At 33.6% G+C, this 14,356-nt stretch overlaps 8 protein-coding genes across 8 annotated transcripts; 4 read left to right on the forward strand and 4 right to left on the reverse strand.

Annotated features, from left to right (window-relative positions):
- Positions 1-109: 109 nt before the first annotated feature.
- NAEGRDRAFT_55198 (Sel1 repeat domain-containing protein) lies at positions 110-1,372 on the reverse strand. Its single transcript, XM_002679070.1, has one exon. It carries the CDS (start codon positions 1,245-1,247, stop codon positions 117-119), a length of 1,131 nt encoding a protein of 376 aa, XP_002679116.1. The 5' UTR covers positions 1,248-1,372; the 3' UTR covers positions 110-116.
- A 343-nt stretch (positions 1,373-1,715) lies between these two features.
- On the forward strand, positions 1,716-2,806 carry NAEGRDRAFT_32453 (uncharacterized protein; the record flags this gene model as incomplete). The annotated part of the gene is made up of 2 exons (XM_002678948.1): positions 1,716-2,180; positions 2,222-2,806. 2 exons carry the CDS (start codon positions 1,716-1,718, stop codon positions 2,804-2,806), a joined length of 1,050 nt encoding a protein of 349 aa, XP_002678994.1.
- An 879-nt stretch (positions 2,807-3,685) lies between these two features.
- NAEGRDRAFT_65748 (uncharacterized protein) lies at positions 3,686-4,111 on the forward strand (the record flags this gene model as incomplete). Its single annotated transcript, XM_002678949.1, has 1 exon — positions 3,686-4,111. One exon carries the CDS (start codon positions 3,686-3,688, stop codon positions 4,109-4,111), a length of 426 nt encoding a protein of 141 aa, XP_002678995.1.
- A 1,157-nt stretch (positions 4,112-5,268) lies between these two features.
- NAEGRDRAFT_65749 (uncharacterized protein) lies at positions 5,269-6,423 on the forward strand (the record flags this gene model as incomplete). The annotated part of the gene is made up of 1 exon (XM_002678950.1): positions 5,269-6,423. The coding sequence occupies one exon, from the start codon at positions 5,269-5,271 to the stop codon at positions 6,421-6,423; it is 1,155 nt and encodes a 384-aa protein (XP_002678996.1).
- A 353-nt stretch (positions 6,424-6,776) lies between these two features.
- On the reverse strand, positions 6,777-8,712 carry NAEGRDRAFT_65750 (uncharacterized protein; the record flags this gene model as incomplete). The annotated part of the gene is made up of 4 exons (XM_002679071.1): positions 6,777-6,806; positions 6,844-7,252; positions 7,297-7,869; positions 7,913-8,712. 4 exons carry the CDS (start codon positions 8,710-8,712, stop codon positions 6,777-6,779), a joined length of 1,812 nt encoding a protein of 603 aa, XP_002679117.1.
- A 472-nt stretch (positions 8,713-9,184) lies between these two features.
- On the forward strand, positions 9,185-11,375 carry NAEGRDRAFT_79178 (uncharacterized protein). Its single transcript, XM_002678951.1, has 4 exons — positions 9,185-9,506; positions 9,584-9,769; positions 9,816-10,794; positions 10,840-11,375. Exons 1-4 carry the CDS (start codon positions 9,385-9,387, stop codon positions 11,341-11,343), a joined length of 1,791 nt encoding a protein of 596 aa, XP_002678997.1. The 5' UTR covers positions 9,185-9,384; the 3' UTR covers positions 11,344-11,375.
- Positions 11,355-12,590, reverse strand: NAEGRDRAFT_47886 (uncharacterized protein; the record flags this gene model as incomplete). The annotated part of the gene is made up of 1 exon (XM_002679072.1): positions 11,355-12,590. The coding sequence occupies one exon, from the start codon at positions 12,588-12,590 to the stop codon at positions 11,355-11,357; it is 1,236 nt and encodes a 411-aa protein (XP_002679118.1).
- A 119-nt stretch (positions 12,591-12,709) lies between these two features.
- FM160 (uncharacterized protein) lies at positions 12,710-13,075 on the reverse strand (the record flags this gene model as incomplete). Its single annotated transcript, XM_002679073.1, has 1 exon — positions 12,710-13,075. A coding segment is annotated over one exon (366 nt), but the record flags the coding sequence as incomplete, so codon positions are not given.
- Positions 13,076-14,356: the final 1,281 nt, after the last annotated feature.

Raw genomic sequence — 14,356 nt, forward strand, 5'->3', positions numbered from 1 at the left:
GGAGACTAAGGTATTGAACCAGTATTGAGCCAACTGAAACTCTCAACAAGAGAACTTTGGGTTAGAGATGATTGGAGAAATGTAATGCCTCTATGGGATACTTATTACTAGAAATGTTATTGCTGTGTTTTAATTACATCGATGGCTTGTTGAGCTTGTGTGAGACCATTGCTGAGAGCTTGATGAAGGTAATCTAAGGATTTCTCGACATTTTTCTCGCATCCTTGACCTTTAAAGTAGGAGATTCCAACATTGAATTGAGATCTAGCATCACCAAGATCAGCAGCTTTCAAATACCATTGGAATGCACTTTCATATGATTGTTCAACTCCAATACCATCGTAATACATGTTACCAACACTGAACTGAGAGAGCACATGGTCTTGGTTTGCAGCTTTCAAATACCATTCATAAGCCTTTGCATCAGATTGCTCAATTCCTAATCCATTTTCATAGAGCAATGCCAAGTTATATTGTGAATCAGCATGATTTTGGTTTGCAGATTGAGTGAACCATTCAACTGCAGTTTGATAATTTTGTTCAACACCATGTCCATTCACATATAAGAATCCAAGAATATGTTGAGCATCTGTCAATCCAATATTTGCCAATTTTTCAAAAATCTTGAATGATTTTTCCAATTGTGGGTCAACTCCCTCACCTCCACTGAAATAAATTAATCCCATATTATATTGAGAATCAACATGATTTTGTTCAGCTGCCTTTTCATACCATTTTAAAGCCTCAGTCAATGATTTTTCAATACCTTGCCCATTTTCATAAAGTAGGCCAACATGAAATTGTGCAACTTCATCTCCTTTCACTGCTGCCTTCATATAATACTCGAATGATTTCTCATAATCTTGTTTAAGTGTTGAGTAACAATATCCTAAAAACGTAGAGGCAGGAACAAAATCCAGTTCGGCAGCCTTCAAACAATATTCAATACACTTCTCATATTCTCTCATATCAAAATGATATAATCCCAAATGATATTGAGCAGAAACATTTCCTTCATCTGCTGCTTTCACCAACTCTTCATGAGAATATTGAATTTCATAATCATGATCGTGATGATGATGTCCACCACATTGATGCTCACATGAGGAACATCCTCCTTCCTCCTCACCATTATGAACAATTCCTTCTTCGTGATGATGATGACTTCCACAATGTCCCGAACCACATCCACCTCCTCCAGAAGAACACGAATGATTATTAAACAATTGAACATGATAGAATTTCATGATAGGATTCATAATACTCGGAAGAAAGGAACTCTTCCACGCAGTAGTGGTCTTGTTGTTACAAAATCTCAGATGAGAGTGTTTGGCAACAAAGAATTTGATTGAATTACTTTTCAATAACTTGTTCATCATTTTTTTTAAAATTGCTAGAAAACAAGTTTTTGAAAACCTTGATTAATTTCGACTATCAAATGTTGGGAATTGTCAAATAACAATATATCAACAATAAGGCTCTCTGACAGAAACAATATAAATTCTAAATAAGGAGTAACTTGCAAAGATTTTAGTGTAATTTCATGCAGTCAATATGAATCACTAAGGCATTCCACAAAAATGTTAACCAATAACACAAGATCGGATTTCCGAGAAGATCTCTCATAACATAGTCGCACCAATAACAATAGCGGACTAGCAAACTGAAGTACACTGAGGATTAATAAAAAAAATAGCAATATTTACAGAAGCTCGATGAATTTTATCAATTCCATTACATCAACTCTTAGTGCTATCACTCCAACCCAGTACGGATATGGTGCTCTGGGTTTATTAGGTCTTTATTTTGGCAAGAAATATTTCAATGGCGGTACAGTTAGTGCTGATCTGTTGAAGAGTAATCTTTCGGGAAGGATTGTTATTGTTACTGGTGCTTCGATGGGAGGTATTGGTTATGAAACATCAAGAGTATTGCATAGTTTAGGAGCTACCGTTATTCTAGTTGTTAGAAATGAACAGGCAGGTAAAGAAGCAAGAGAAGCTATTTCCAAACAAAATGGACATGCTGACAGATTGGTTGTCATGTTAATGGATTTGACTGATTTGGAATCTGTTAAGAAGTTTGCTCAAGAATTCAAATCTAAATTCAATCAATTGGATATTTTGATTAATAATGCTGGAGTTATGGCTTGTCCTCATTCAACAACCAAACAAGGAATTGTAAGTACTATATTGAGCTCTAAAACTAACAGAATTCAAAGGAAATTCAATTTGGATGCAACCACCTCGGCCACTTCTTACTCACTCTCTTACTTTTGGATATGATTAAGAAATCAAATGGAAAAGTTATTAACTTGTCATCCTTGGCAGCTAATTCAAGTGTAAGCTTTGTAAACAAATATGCCACCTTTGCTATGGATACATTGAAAGGTGACTGTAAACAAACTATGTCAACTCATTCACTCTACAAGAGATCCAAGCTTGCAAATGTATTGTTCACTAAAAAGTTGAGTAGAGAATTAGCTTTGGATACTACTACCACAGCTCAAACCTATTCTTTACACCCCGGAGCGGTTAGCACGAATCTCGGACGCTGGCTTGGAAGAGCTGTTACCTTTATCTTAATGACTATCATGTATCCAATCATGTGGTTCTTGTTAAAATCAGCTCACCAAGGTGCTCAAACAACTCTTCATCTCGCCCTTTCTGATAAATCCAAGTTAAAACCTGGAAGCTATTACAGTGATTGCCATGAAAATATTGGAAATCCATGTGAAGATTCAATTGAATTACAAGATCGTTTGTGGAATAATAGTATTGAAATTTGTAAAAAATATCTTGAGTAAATTCAATGTTTTGTTGGGAAATCACTATGCATCCAAACAAATCCACTTTTTGATGAGTGTGATGCACTCTTTCTCTGCAACCAATTGGTTAAGTGAATATAATATTGACCTCTTTGGGTATCAAATGATATGTAGAGCTTCTTTGCAATAATTCTGTACTGAGATTGTCTAAAATATTGTGGAATTGTTTCACCATGACTCTCCAATTCATCTGCAACTTTGGACATGTCAATAGTATGGTAATTTTTCGTCCATACAGGATTTCCAAAACTTGGGAAATGAGGATATGTAAATTCATAAGTAATACGTGTTACAGATTCCTCTCTTCCATTATTGTTTGATATCTCTGTTCTCTTGTAAAGATGATTTGGGATGGTAGCCGACATGTAGGTTTGGAAAGCTTCTTTCGAACAATTTCCAATAGCTGTATTCATCATTTTGCAATCTCCACTACTTGGTGTATTACATTTAATCAAGTTTCTCCTGATCCTTCTCTCCAATCTTTGTGCTTCCTCAAGTATCTGAGTTGAGATGGTACATGAATAATTGGTAAGTGGAGAATCGTACACGTAAAGTGGTATTTCGTCCATACACTCGAAAGGGTCAATTAATTTACTAGTGTTATCTCTTTTACTGGTGGGGAATGAGAATTTGGTGCTGATACTCATAATAGATGTGATGCTATTTTTCTGTAAAGAAGAGACTGTGTAATAAATCTTGAAAACTCATTATTTCAGAGTTTTTTAAACTATAATTTTAGCAATTAGATCATTATCCGACCACCCATTCACCCATTCACTTTATTTATTATCATTAATGGTCAACTGATAATATCCAAACAATGAACTAATACGAATATTCTAAAACATAACCCAAAAAATGAAAAGAACAAATTCCAGAGCATCATCATCAAATTCAAAGAAAGCCAAAACATCAAAAACAACAACATCAACTAGAAATACCAAAATAGCACAAAAAGATGCCATATCTTCTTCAAAATCATCAAAAAGTAGGACAAGTACTCCTTCAAAGAAGGGAACAAAAACAACAACATTCGAGGATGAATATTCATCATACGACTCGGAATCATCCTATGATTGTTATATATTGGGAGTGTTAGAATCGGATTCATCAGATTATTCATCAGAGGAAGAAGTTAAAGAAGTTGTCATTCCGAAAAAACCACCAGAAGTTGTTGATTTAATTGACTCTTCTGATGAAAATAATGAGGACAAATATTGGGAAAAAGTTGTTGTGAAGGATGAAAAGCAAACAAAGAATAACAAGAAGCAAAAATTAAGATGAAATTCTTTACCAATTGGCAGAGTTTAAATGCTACTTGTAAATGAGAACTCTCCTCCTTTTAGAATCACAAAGGAATAATTCTTGGGTTTGTTCATTGATGAATATTCCACAATTTCCATCCCATTCGTAATTTAGAACATAACGTACCAGATTCAAGTCTCTATCAAGAACAAACATCATTCTATCAGCATCACTGACAAATAATAATTGACTAGATTTTTCAAAAAACATTGAATAAGGTCTTGATAGATATTCAGTGCTGCTCAGACCTTTAATGTGTGGACCAATCTTTTTCACTGATCTCCATCCTTCATTATCCTTAACCAACTTTTCTATAAAGTATTTCCGACAGACGAACATTTCTCCCTCAATTTCACTAGAAAATTCAATATTATCCAAAAATTCTAAATCATCTGTTGGAATATTAATTTTCAATGTACTACCTGTTTTAGAATCAATACAAGTTAGCACATCAAAATAATCACACACGTAAACAACATTCTCAAATACATTAATTCCCCAAACATGTTGAAATGATTTAGAATGAGACCAAATCAGAGCTCGATGCTTAGTATCATCCACCACAATTGAATCCTCATCATTCCATAACAGCTTAATATTAAATTTTGAAACATGGTTCAAACTAGAAATGTATAAATCAAATCCTCTCACACAAAACCATACAACATAGGATTTAAATAGAATTGATCTAATAAACGATCGATTCTTCAAATCAAACACCAAAATCCGATCCTTTACATTTACCAATATCAATCCATACTCATAGCATATTTGAATATTCTTTGGTTTTCCATGCATTGCAAAATCAATCTCGGAACTGATTTCAAAATTCTCCCACCCAAATCCTCTTCTAGGTTTCAATTTATTTCTAAATTTTTCCATTAGGATTTCCAAATCCCTTCTTTTATCTTCCTTTCCATCTTTCTCTCCACTGATAATACTATGAAAATCCATCAATTCAATACAAACACATGTTCTTTCCATTTTTTCATAGCTAACAATGAACAGTAATATTATTTTGGCGCCACTATTTTTCCAAACAAGGACTTGGACAGTGGATAAGTGCAATGATTGGTTTGTTTTATGGTCAACTATATTTTGAAAATTGCAAATGTATTTAAAAACCTTTAAAAAAAATGTCAACAACACAAACCAAGAAAAAATCCATCAAAAAATCGGAAGCCTACACACAAAATTCGAAAATAATTCTCAGGAAATTCTTAAGATATTATTCACTCGTTTCCAGGAAGAATACTTCATCACCATGTACAATGGAAGAAATATCTACAAAGAAAAAGAAGGAAAATTTAAAAGGAATATTTGCTAGTCTTCCGTTGGATGTGGTGATTGGAAATGTGTTTCCTTTTATTTCTTATTTTGAATTGTTGACTTCGTTTTGCTGTATTTCAAAAGAGTGGTACTTGTCGATTTGGGAAAAGTATATTATGAATTCGTCAATTTCTCGATTATTGTTGAATTTTAGTAGGAGTTTGAAGAGATCTTTCAATTTTGGAAAATTGGGAGGAAAATATGACAAGTTTCCAATATTATTGCCAACCTATGATGATCATATAATGTGTGATACGAATAGAGGATTTGTAAAATATGAACCAGTTGTTCTGATTGGAGAAGGATGTGAACAGAAACTTTGTAAATTACAAAATTTCACTAGAAGTTGTAAATATTTATCAGACTTGAAATTTGATCCTCTTTCAAGCTTGAGAGAGACTGGAGTACCTAGAGAAAAATTACTAATTTATCAGGATAGTGAAATATTATCCCCTGACTTACACACTGTCGAATTTTTCAGAAAACATGTTACCAATAATTTGAGAGGTGCTGCCAAATCATATTCCAACAAATCCAATGTGAATATTCCACAAGCTAGCTTCAGTATTCCTGAAGTTTTTATTGATGCTCTTCTCAGTAACAAGTCTCAATTGTCTGATTATTTCTTCACCGATGAATTAAAGAAGGAAATTAGGAATTTAAATGTGGTAGATGCAGATCAGAATAAGGCCTGTATGGGAGTAGTTGTGTGGATTTTGAGAGAGATTTTGAGTTTTTATTTCATGATGTTTGAATATCGATTATTTAGCACCAAGTATGCCAATGCACACATTCCTAATAATGACTCGCCATCAAATATTAAGGTATCAATGCGAGAGAAGAGATTATCTTTGTTTAATTTTGAGGGTTCACATCATTTTAAAGAGGGATCAATTCTCGATTGTTTTTCTCAGGTAATTGATACAATTTATGGAATGAATATCTTGAATGCATCAACGTAAGTTTCAAATGTTGTAATTGTACTAATTTCTGAAAAGTGGATCATTGATTGGTTTTGTAGGTTGGAGAGTTTTCAAAATTGATTGTGTGTTTAGTAAGGGTTATAATTTCCCTCCTGAAGAGGATGGTAATAGTACTCAATAATACTTCAAAAAATTGTCTAGGTCAGTCATTCTTTATCTTGAACGAGCTCTTTTCCAATGCCTGTTCAATACATGCTTTCAATAAAGATCGTTGGCAAGGTTTAATAATCACAGAGTCAAATATTTCAGAAGGGGGCTCTACAAGCACATCTCCTGTTAGTGCCACTACTGAAATTGAGTCTTTGAACTTTTCCCTCAATATAGTAGCAGCTTCAATACCATCCATTACTGGCATGTTCTGTCTATTGTTGATTATTATAGTATTTTAATGACACTTACCAAATCCGTAATGACTAGTTTATGTTGTTTAGGATCCACTGCATCAACCAACTCCTTTCCATTACAAACACTCTCTGTTTCATAACCAAGACTTTCGATCAGCTTAACAATTACTTTTCTATTAATTGGATTATCATCTGCAATTATAATCTCTGTTCTTTTTGTTGGTTGTGTATTTTCTTGCAAGGTTGGTTCTGTGAACAGTCTAAAATAATTCTCGTGAAAGACCATTTGTCGCTTAAGAGAAGTATCGGCATCTTCCTGTAGCTCAGTTACACAGTCACCAACCACAATTTCCAATGGAAGAGTAATTGTGAACTCACTTCCTTTATCAATTTCAGATTTTAATGAAATAGTTCCACCCATTGAATTCACATGACTCGATACAATATTTAAACCCAATCCAGAACTATGTAATATTTCTAGCCAAACATTCAAATCTAGATTACTTACCCTGGATAAATATTTTCATTCACATTGTGCAATTGAGAGAATGGAGCAAAAATCTCCCTCTGCTTGTTCTTGGGAATGCCAGAGCCCAAGTCTATAACCTTAAACTCAATTTCCTGTTGTAAAATTCCATGATTAGTTTGGGGTTCTCCGTTCGCTTTGCAGATTAAATTAACAGTTTGTCCATTCTTAGAAGCCTTAATAGCGTTAGTTAGCAAGTTAGAGAGAATTTGGTGAATCCTAGTTTGACTAGTTCTCACATTCAAGTTTTGTGTAATAGAATCCATTAATATTTCCAATTTAACATTAAAATGTTTAGAATAGCTATTAATGATTGCCCCAATTAATTGAATACATTTTCCTAAATTAAATACATTTACAATGGTATTCTTGAAATTTTCCTTCTTTTCATGTTCAAATCTTGCTACAGTTAGAATGTCCTCGATTAAGTTCAATAGTATTCCATCAGAGGAGGCAATAGTTTCAACTAGCTCTCTCTGTTCACATGTCAGATTAGTTTCTCTCAACAACTCTACACTGCCCAGGCTACTCAAACATGGTGAACGAAATTCATGGCTATTACATTTTCAACATTTCTCCTTAATGATAATAAACTTACCTGATGTGTCTAAGGAATGTTTGTTTAGTTGAGAGAGCTTCCTCTAATTTTTCTCTAGTCTTCTCAAGGGTCCTCACTTTTTGTTTCAAATTTTCTGATGTTGTCATTACATGAAAACTCAATATCAGAATAGAAAGGACAATTCCTGAATTTTCACAAAAGTATGTAATGGAATCCAGTGTAAATCCATATCTAGCTAGCTCCAAAATTGCACCTCCCAAGTGTAAAATACACGAATAATAGATTGGTATGAGAGAATAAATCTTGTACTCTTTCGAAAGGTTGTTAGTACTCATAATAATGCACAGATAAATTGGCAGGATAATAATTTTAACCTTGCCCACAAATATGAATCTGACAGTAAAAGCCAACAAGCTAATGAGAATTCTCTTCCTCTCACTTGCCATGGTTGTCTCAATATCTGTCTGTTGGTCAGAGATGGAATAGGAGATGTACTTTCTACTTGCAGTTGACCCAATTACACAAGCAATAAGCAGAATAACATTGGCCTCCCACTCCAATGCATAATATCCATATAAACCCAATATTAAATATTGAAATAATAAAACAATAGGTACCAAATGAACCGAAGTGATAGTTCTATAGAGAATCCTTTCAAGATTTTTCATCCATGTTTTGTCAGTATCTCCAAAATTAATCTTTAGTCCAATAAGTGGATCAATCCGTAACACTCTGTAAGATGAAGAAGATGTTGATGTAGTTTTGTTGATATCCACGTTCCCCGAGGAAGATGTATCGCTTACACATTCAATATCAGTATTATTATCCAGAGCCAACATTTCAGCTTCCTCTGTACTTGTTATTGGTTGCTATGAAAAAGAATTAATCCTCTTGATGATGCTAAGAACAATCTAGTTGAAATTTCAGAACAGAACGACAATCACTATCTGACGTAATTTTTGCTTTTTTTTAAAGTCCTTTCAAAATAACTTACCTTTTAGGGACACAATGCTCAGCACAATGACCTCACAGTTACCTTTCCAATGAAAACGAAAATTGTGCGAGACAACATTTTTAAGCATCCTCCTTTGCTAAATATGGTGTTTTGTGTGGTAAGGTTGAAGCAGATAATTGAGATCTTAATATATGCTTCAAAGAAGCGAGAAGGAAGTTCATTCGTTAATCGAATGCTTTAAAAATTAAGGCATTTGATACAATGTTGTCTATGCACTAAAATAATTATTTTCATAATAAATTAATTGCTCTGCCTCTTGATGTGCTTGTTAGGATTTTCCATCAGCAAAAAATTATCATCACACTCCGCAACGAGTACCACCATCAACAGCATTAATTTTAAACTCTTGGGTGTTCATCATTTTGTTGCGAGTAGATTTATTTTAATTTATATATTACGAGAGAAGAGAATAATTGGAAAAGTCTTCTGATATTAATTATTGTTTTTTGTGCCATCATCAAAAAGGCTTGTTGGAGGAGAAGATTTTGAAGCGAAAATGTTTATGAATAATAGTTTACCTACATCATCAGAGAGGGATTTTGATAGTAAAGAAAAACAAATTAGTGCTCAATATGCTAATTTATTGCAACGATCGAATAGATACTTCTCCGGGCTGAGGTTTGTTTTTATTGTTTGATTATCAATTTAATAATATATTTAATATTTGATTGTGTGTGCATTATAACTGATTACAGAGAACTTCCACAAACTGGACAAAGAAAAGTGTGGGAGCCATACTTTCGAAAGACATTCGAAGTATTCACACAACTGTGGAAATATCAATTGGAACATCGTTCTGTTTTGGAGAAGAAGGCCAATTTGAAGAGGTTTGAAATTGGTGAAATTGCATCACGTATTGGTCAACTCTATTACTTGTACTAGTAAGTGTCTATTCTTCATGATGATCGACTAATCGTATAAAAACAGTTTAAGAACAGGTGATATCAGATATGTCTATGAATCCTATAGATTTTATGAAGCAATTCATACAAGACAATATTTCAAAAATATTGAAAGAGAAGACAATGCTCAACTTTATCACGGAATGCTCAGATATTATGCTAGATTTATTGTTGTTTGTTTACTAGTTAACAAACGACAAATCATTTATGAAATTTTACCGGAATTTAAAGATAATGTCAGCAATTATTTAACACATTTTAATATTGGTGGAAAAGGAGGAGAGGAATGGGAATTGCTCATTAATGAACTTGAAAACTTTTTAAAAGCCGAAACGAGTGTTACAATCGATCAAGCTGTTGATCTAATTAACTATAGATCAGCTGTTCAATTTCCAAAATCTAAAAGTAGAAGAAACAATATACCTAATTATTTATTTGATAATCGAAGTGGCAACAATACGCCTTCTTCCTCAGATGATTCATCACCATCCGATATTACTTCTCCTGTTGAGGAAACAATATTTTCACAAATGACAAGTTCAAATTATATTGTCAAAATTTCAGATGCCATATTGATGACAAACAGAAAATCAACAGTCAAATTCAGTGAATTAACCTTGGATGTTTTTAGAATTATACAATCATTGGAAAAGAATTCACTCAACGAGAAGCAAGCATCCATTCGTAAAACCATGCTCTACAGACCAACTGTTTCCGAAATGTTAGCAAGCTTATCGAGTAGTGTGGATATTTCTGAGAGTGTTGACACCACCCAAAATACCAATTTTGCTAATTTTATTTACATTTCGGCTGATGGAGCCAAAGGAGGAGTTTCACTAAATTCCAAGAGAAGAAGCAATCAACAATATTCTTTCGATGAAGAGTTATCGACAGAGACTAGCCATTTTATGGATCCTAACAGCCTTACAATAGATGACATTTTGCCATTCACAAGAAAGCCACTATTTTTAGTTGTTGAAAGTGAGAATTCAACATCTCTAATGGTAAGTAACTATTTTGATATTATCATTTATTCTAATTTGAAATAGCCAAAACATAATAGATTCCCATCCTGCTTTGTTTGTTTATTCTCCCCTAAACTTTACGTCTCTCATCTCTCCAATACCTCAATGATTGGATCCTTCTTTACACACTTCCTTGCATCACCAATTCTTGCCTTGTGCACGTTGACAAAGTTGGAAAGTGTGAAAAATATTGAAAAGAATGTTTATAGAGAATGTGAGAGTATTTTAATTAATTCCTTTACCGAGATGCACAAGATTCTCTCTCAAGATGACGATTTGGATATTTCACTCAAACTATATTTGGAAAATGAAACAACGAGACTTTACATTTTGAGGTTTATTCTTTGCAGATTTTTATTGGAAACTTACCTACGTGCTAATAGTGAACTCGTTTTAGGGCATCACTTGCATTCATTCCTCCCAACTTCCTATCCAACTATTCCACACGTTTCACAGGACGTATTAACCAAGACTGTCACTCAAATTCTTGAAAGATTGGAGATTGACTCGAAACTTTTTGATATTTAATTTATTAAAATTTATAATTTACTTGCTCGCATAACCTTTTGAATACCTTCTCTGATAGGCACTCTTGGAGAATAGCCCAAGTCTCTCTGGGCATTACTCAAATCAAAAGTGGCACTTCTAGAAATGGTAGCAACTGCATATCTAGAAAGAGGTGGGTCTCTATCATAAATACCTAACAAGGAAAAAACACATTCAAAAATATATCCAATAAAGTAAGCGAATGTAAAATTGATCTTCTTGGGAACAAAAGTATCAGGTCCAGTCTTTTTCTCATAATTCAAATCAATGTTCAAATAGTCCTTACTCAATTCCTTACATAATTTATGTAAATCCAATGGTTCTCCATTTGTGATATTGTAAGCCTTTCCCAAACACTTGTCTCTCTTGTAGGCTAAAAGCAGAGCATCAACAACATTATCGATATAAGTCAAATCAATCAAAAGTGGTTTGTCCTTCTCTGAAATATTTACAAATCTTCTCTCACGTAAAACTTGAGTAATTCTTGGTAAAATTGCAGTATCATGAATTCCAATTACTGCACGTGGCCTTATAGAAACTACTGGGAACTGATGCTCTCTATACAAACTCAAAATAAATTGTTCAGCCATATACTTGGTCTTGGCATATTCATTCAACATGTTTTCCATTTTCAGTGTTTCATCATTATTCTCACTAACATTATACAAATGTTCCCTACTCATATAAATAGAGGGTGTTCCAACAAATACAAATCTACTCAATTTCTTATTTTTCTTATAGTGAGCGAGTGCCAAATTGGCCAAATTCATTGTACCTTGAACATTTGCCTTGTATAAATCAGTAGCTCTAGCCCATGAAGTCGACAAGGCTGCACAATGGAAAATCACATCAACACTCGACAAGATTGGATCTAATAATGTATTAACACTCTCCGAATCACTAATATCACACTTGATAAACTCAACATTTAAATACTTGTTTTCCAATTCACTGCCAATCGTGACATTTCTTCCGAGAATGATAATTTTTCCAAAATCTTTTTCTATTGATGATAATAAATTATTAATATCATCATTGCTATTATTTTCATTTTGTTTGATCTTGTTTGATGATGTTTGGACAGTTAATTGTTTTGGTTTGGCAATTCTTTCACAAAGTACTCGACCAACATGTCCCGTGGCTCCAGTAATGAGTGCTGTTTGCTTCTTGTTGTCTGCTGTTTCATCGACAGTCGTACTACCAGATGGCAGGATATCATGACAGGACATTTTTTTGAACTATTCGAATGGAACAAAAAGGAGTCGATTTGCTGTACTGGATTTTGAAAAAGATCTGTTTATTGCTTCTTCTTGGATCCAGGTTTTGGCCAGAAAAAGCTTCGATATGCTTTGGCTGTTTCTCTATCTCTCTCCGTAACTGTGACTCTGTCGAAAGATTTCAGATAGGGAAAGATGGAGAGAATGCAGAACCGATAGTTTTTGATATCCTCAATTGGATTTCCTAAAAGAGTGAGATACTTCAACTCTCTAAACCTTTGCAGTGGGGCAATTTCATTGAGGGAAGTAATATTATTGGCGTGTAAGTAAAGTGTAGTGAGGTTTTCTGGGAGAGAATCAATACCTTCCAGTGTCGATAAACTGTTGAAAGAAAGATCTACCCATAGTAACTCATTTGGGGTTTCCAAAACATTTGAAAGAACTGAGAAAATACCAATTAGACTTGTCAAGTTATTATTTGACAATCTGACTCCTCTTCCTAAATATTTGACAACTTCTTGAGGGGCTTCCTCTTTCTTTTCCTCTTGCTTTCCAATAAAATCAGAAGTATTCATTTGCATCATTTTTGCTCTTTCATCCAATAGAGTTCTGTTTCCTCGTTTTATGGTTGTTTGATCATCTTCCACTTTAATTAAACTCGATTTGTTTGATTCCTCGGAGTGATCTTTTGTGACTACTTTTTCTCCATATCTTGGCTCTTGTCCGTATAAATCTATTTTTCAAATGATGATTTTAATGATTAGATATTTGTATTATTGATGAAGTTTGGAAACAAGTATTTTGCAAAACAAACCTTCCAAAACATTTAAATTCTTAAATGAAAAATCAATAATTGGAGCTGTAAAATTTGCATAACTGAGTGGAGGACCACTCATTTGAGAACTATTCTGAATGGTTGTATTATTGGTTCTATTGGCTTGAGAATTACTAATCAAACTCTGATTAATTTTACTGCTGTCATTGTGAGCAGATGTTTTTAATGGCATTTTGTTTTTATAAAGGATAAGTTGTCGAGATTTGAAGTTAATATAATGTTGTTGTTCCTTGATTCCGAGAGAGGTGAATGTTGTTCTCTCTTTTTTTATTGAAATTTTTGGCAAACGGTTAAGGCGGTATAAGGAAGAGAATGATAGGTGCTGAAGTGGACTGCATGTTCTGAATTTTTATATTTCTATTGGTAAGAAACTTGAATCATGCTTCCAATGAATGTAAAATAATTTTAGAGAACTGATGCTAAAAGTTCGATATTAATACGAACAGCTGCTGCTTATGAATTTCTCATCTTTAAAAAAATGAATAAAAACAAGATATTATTGGGTGGAATCTTGTTGTGTATTTTTATCATGGTCTTGTTGAATAACTTGATCAGTGTGTCGGAAGAAGGCGAGTCTACACTATTTGTTAAGGCTCAAGATCAAGCTCTTGCTGATGATAGTATGTTTTAATAGATACAACATAAAAACACTGTGGTTATCATCTTAACAATTTTAAAATATTAATCCAACGAATTATAAAGACTCTGAAATGCTTACGGACCTTATCTCTGATGCCTCTAAGAATGATACCCTGACCTCGGACGATTTTAAAACCTTAGATGAATTGAACAACCTACCAAGTCAGAAAAAGATTATTGATGAAGCTAAGGAGGCTTTACTTGCAAACAAGCTGAAATATGAAACAATACTTTCGGATCTCAAGACAAAAGTAGACAGTATCAAGAAAGAGATTCAAACATTGAATACTGAGGAGGATTTAAT

This window comes from Naegleria gruberi, assembly GCF_000004985.1.
Source record: "Naegleria gruberi genomic scaffold NAEGRscaffold_15, whole genome shotgun sequence".
NCBI lineage: Eukaryota > Heterolobosea > Eutetramitea > Acrasida > Naegleriidae > Naegleria > Naegleria gruberi.

Bases quoted from the DNA above. Each gene is read 5' to 3' on its own strand.
- NAEGRDRAFT_79178 (XM_002678951.1), top strand. From the start codon at position 9,385: ATGTTTATGAATAATAGTTTACCTACATCATCAGAGAGGGATTTTGAT. The intron at 9,507-9,583 runs GTTTGTTTTTAT...AACTGATTACAG, and splicing joins AGATACTTCTCCGGGCTGAG to AGAACTTCCACAAACTGGAC. The intron at 10,795-10,839 runs GTAAGTAACTAT...AATTTGAAATAG, and splicing joins AGAATTCAACATCTCTAATG to CCAAAACATAATAGATTCCC.
- NAEGRDRAFT_55198 (XM_002679070.1), bottom strand. From the start codon at position 1,247: ATGAAATTCTATCATGTTCAATTGTTTAATAATCATTCGTGTTCTTCT.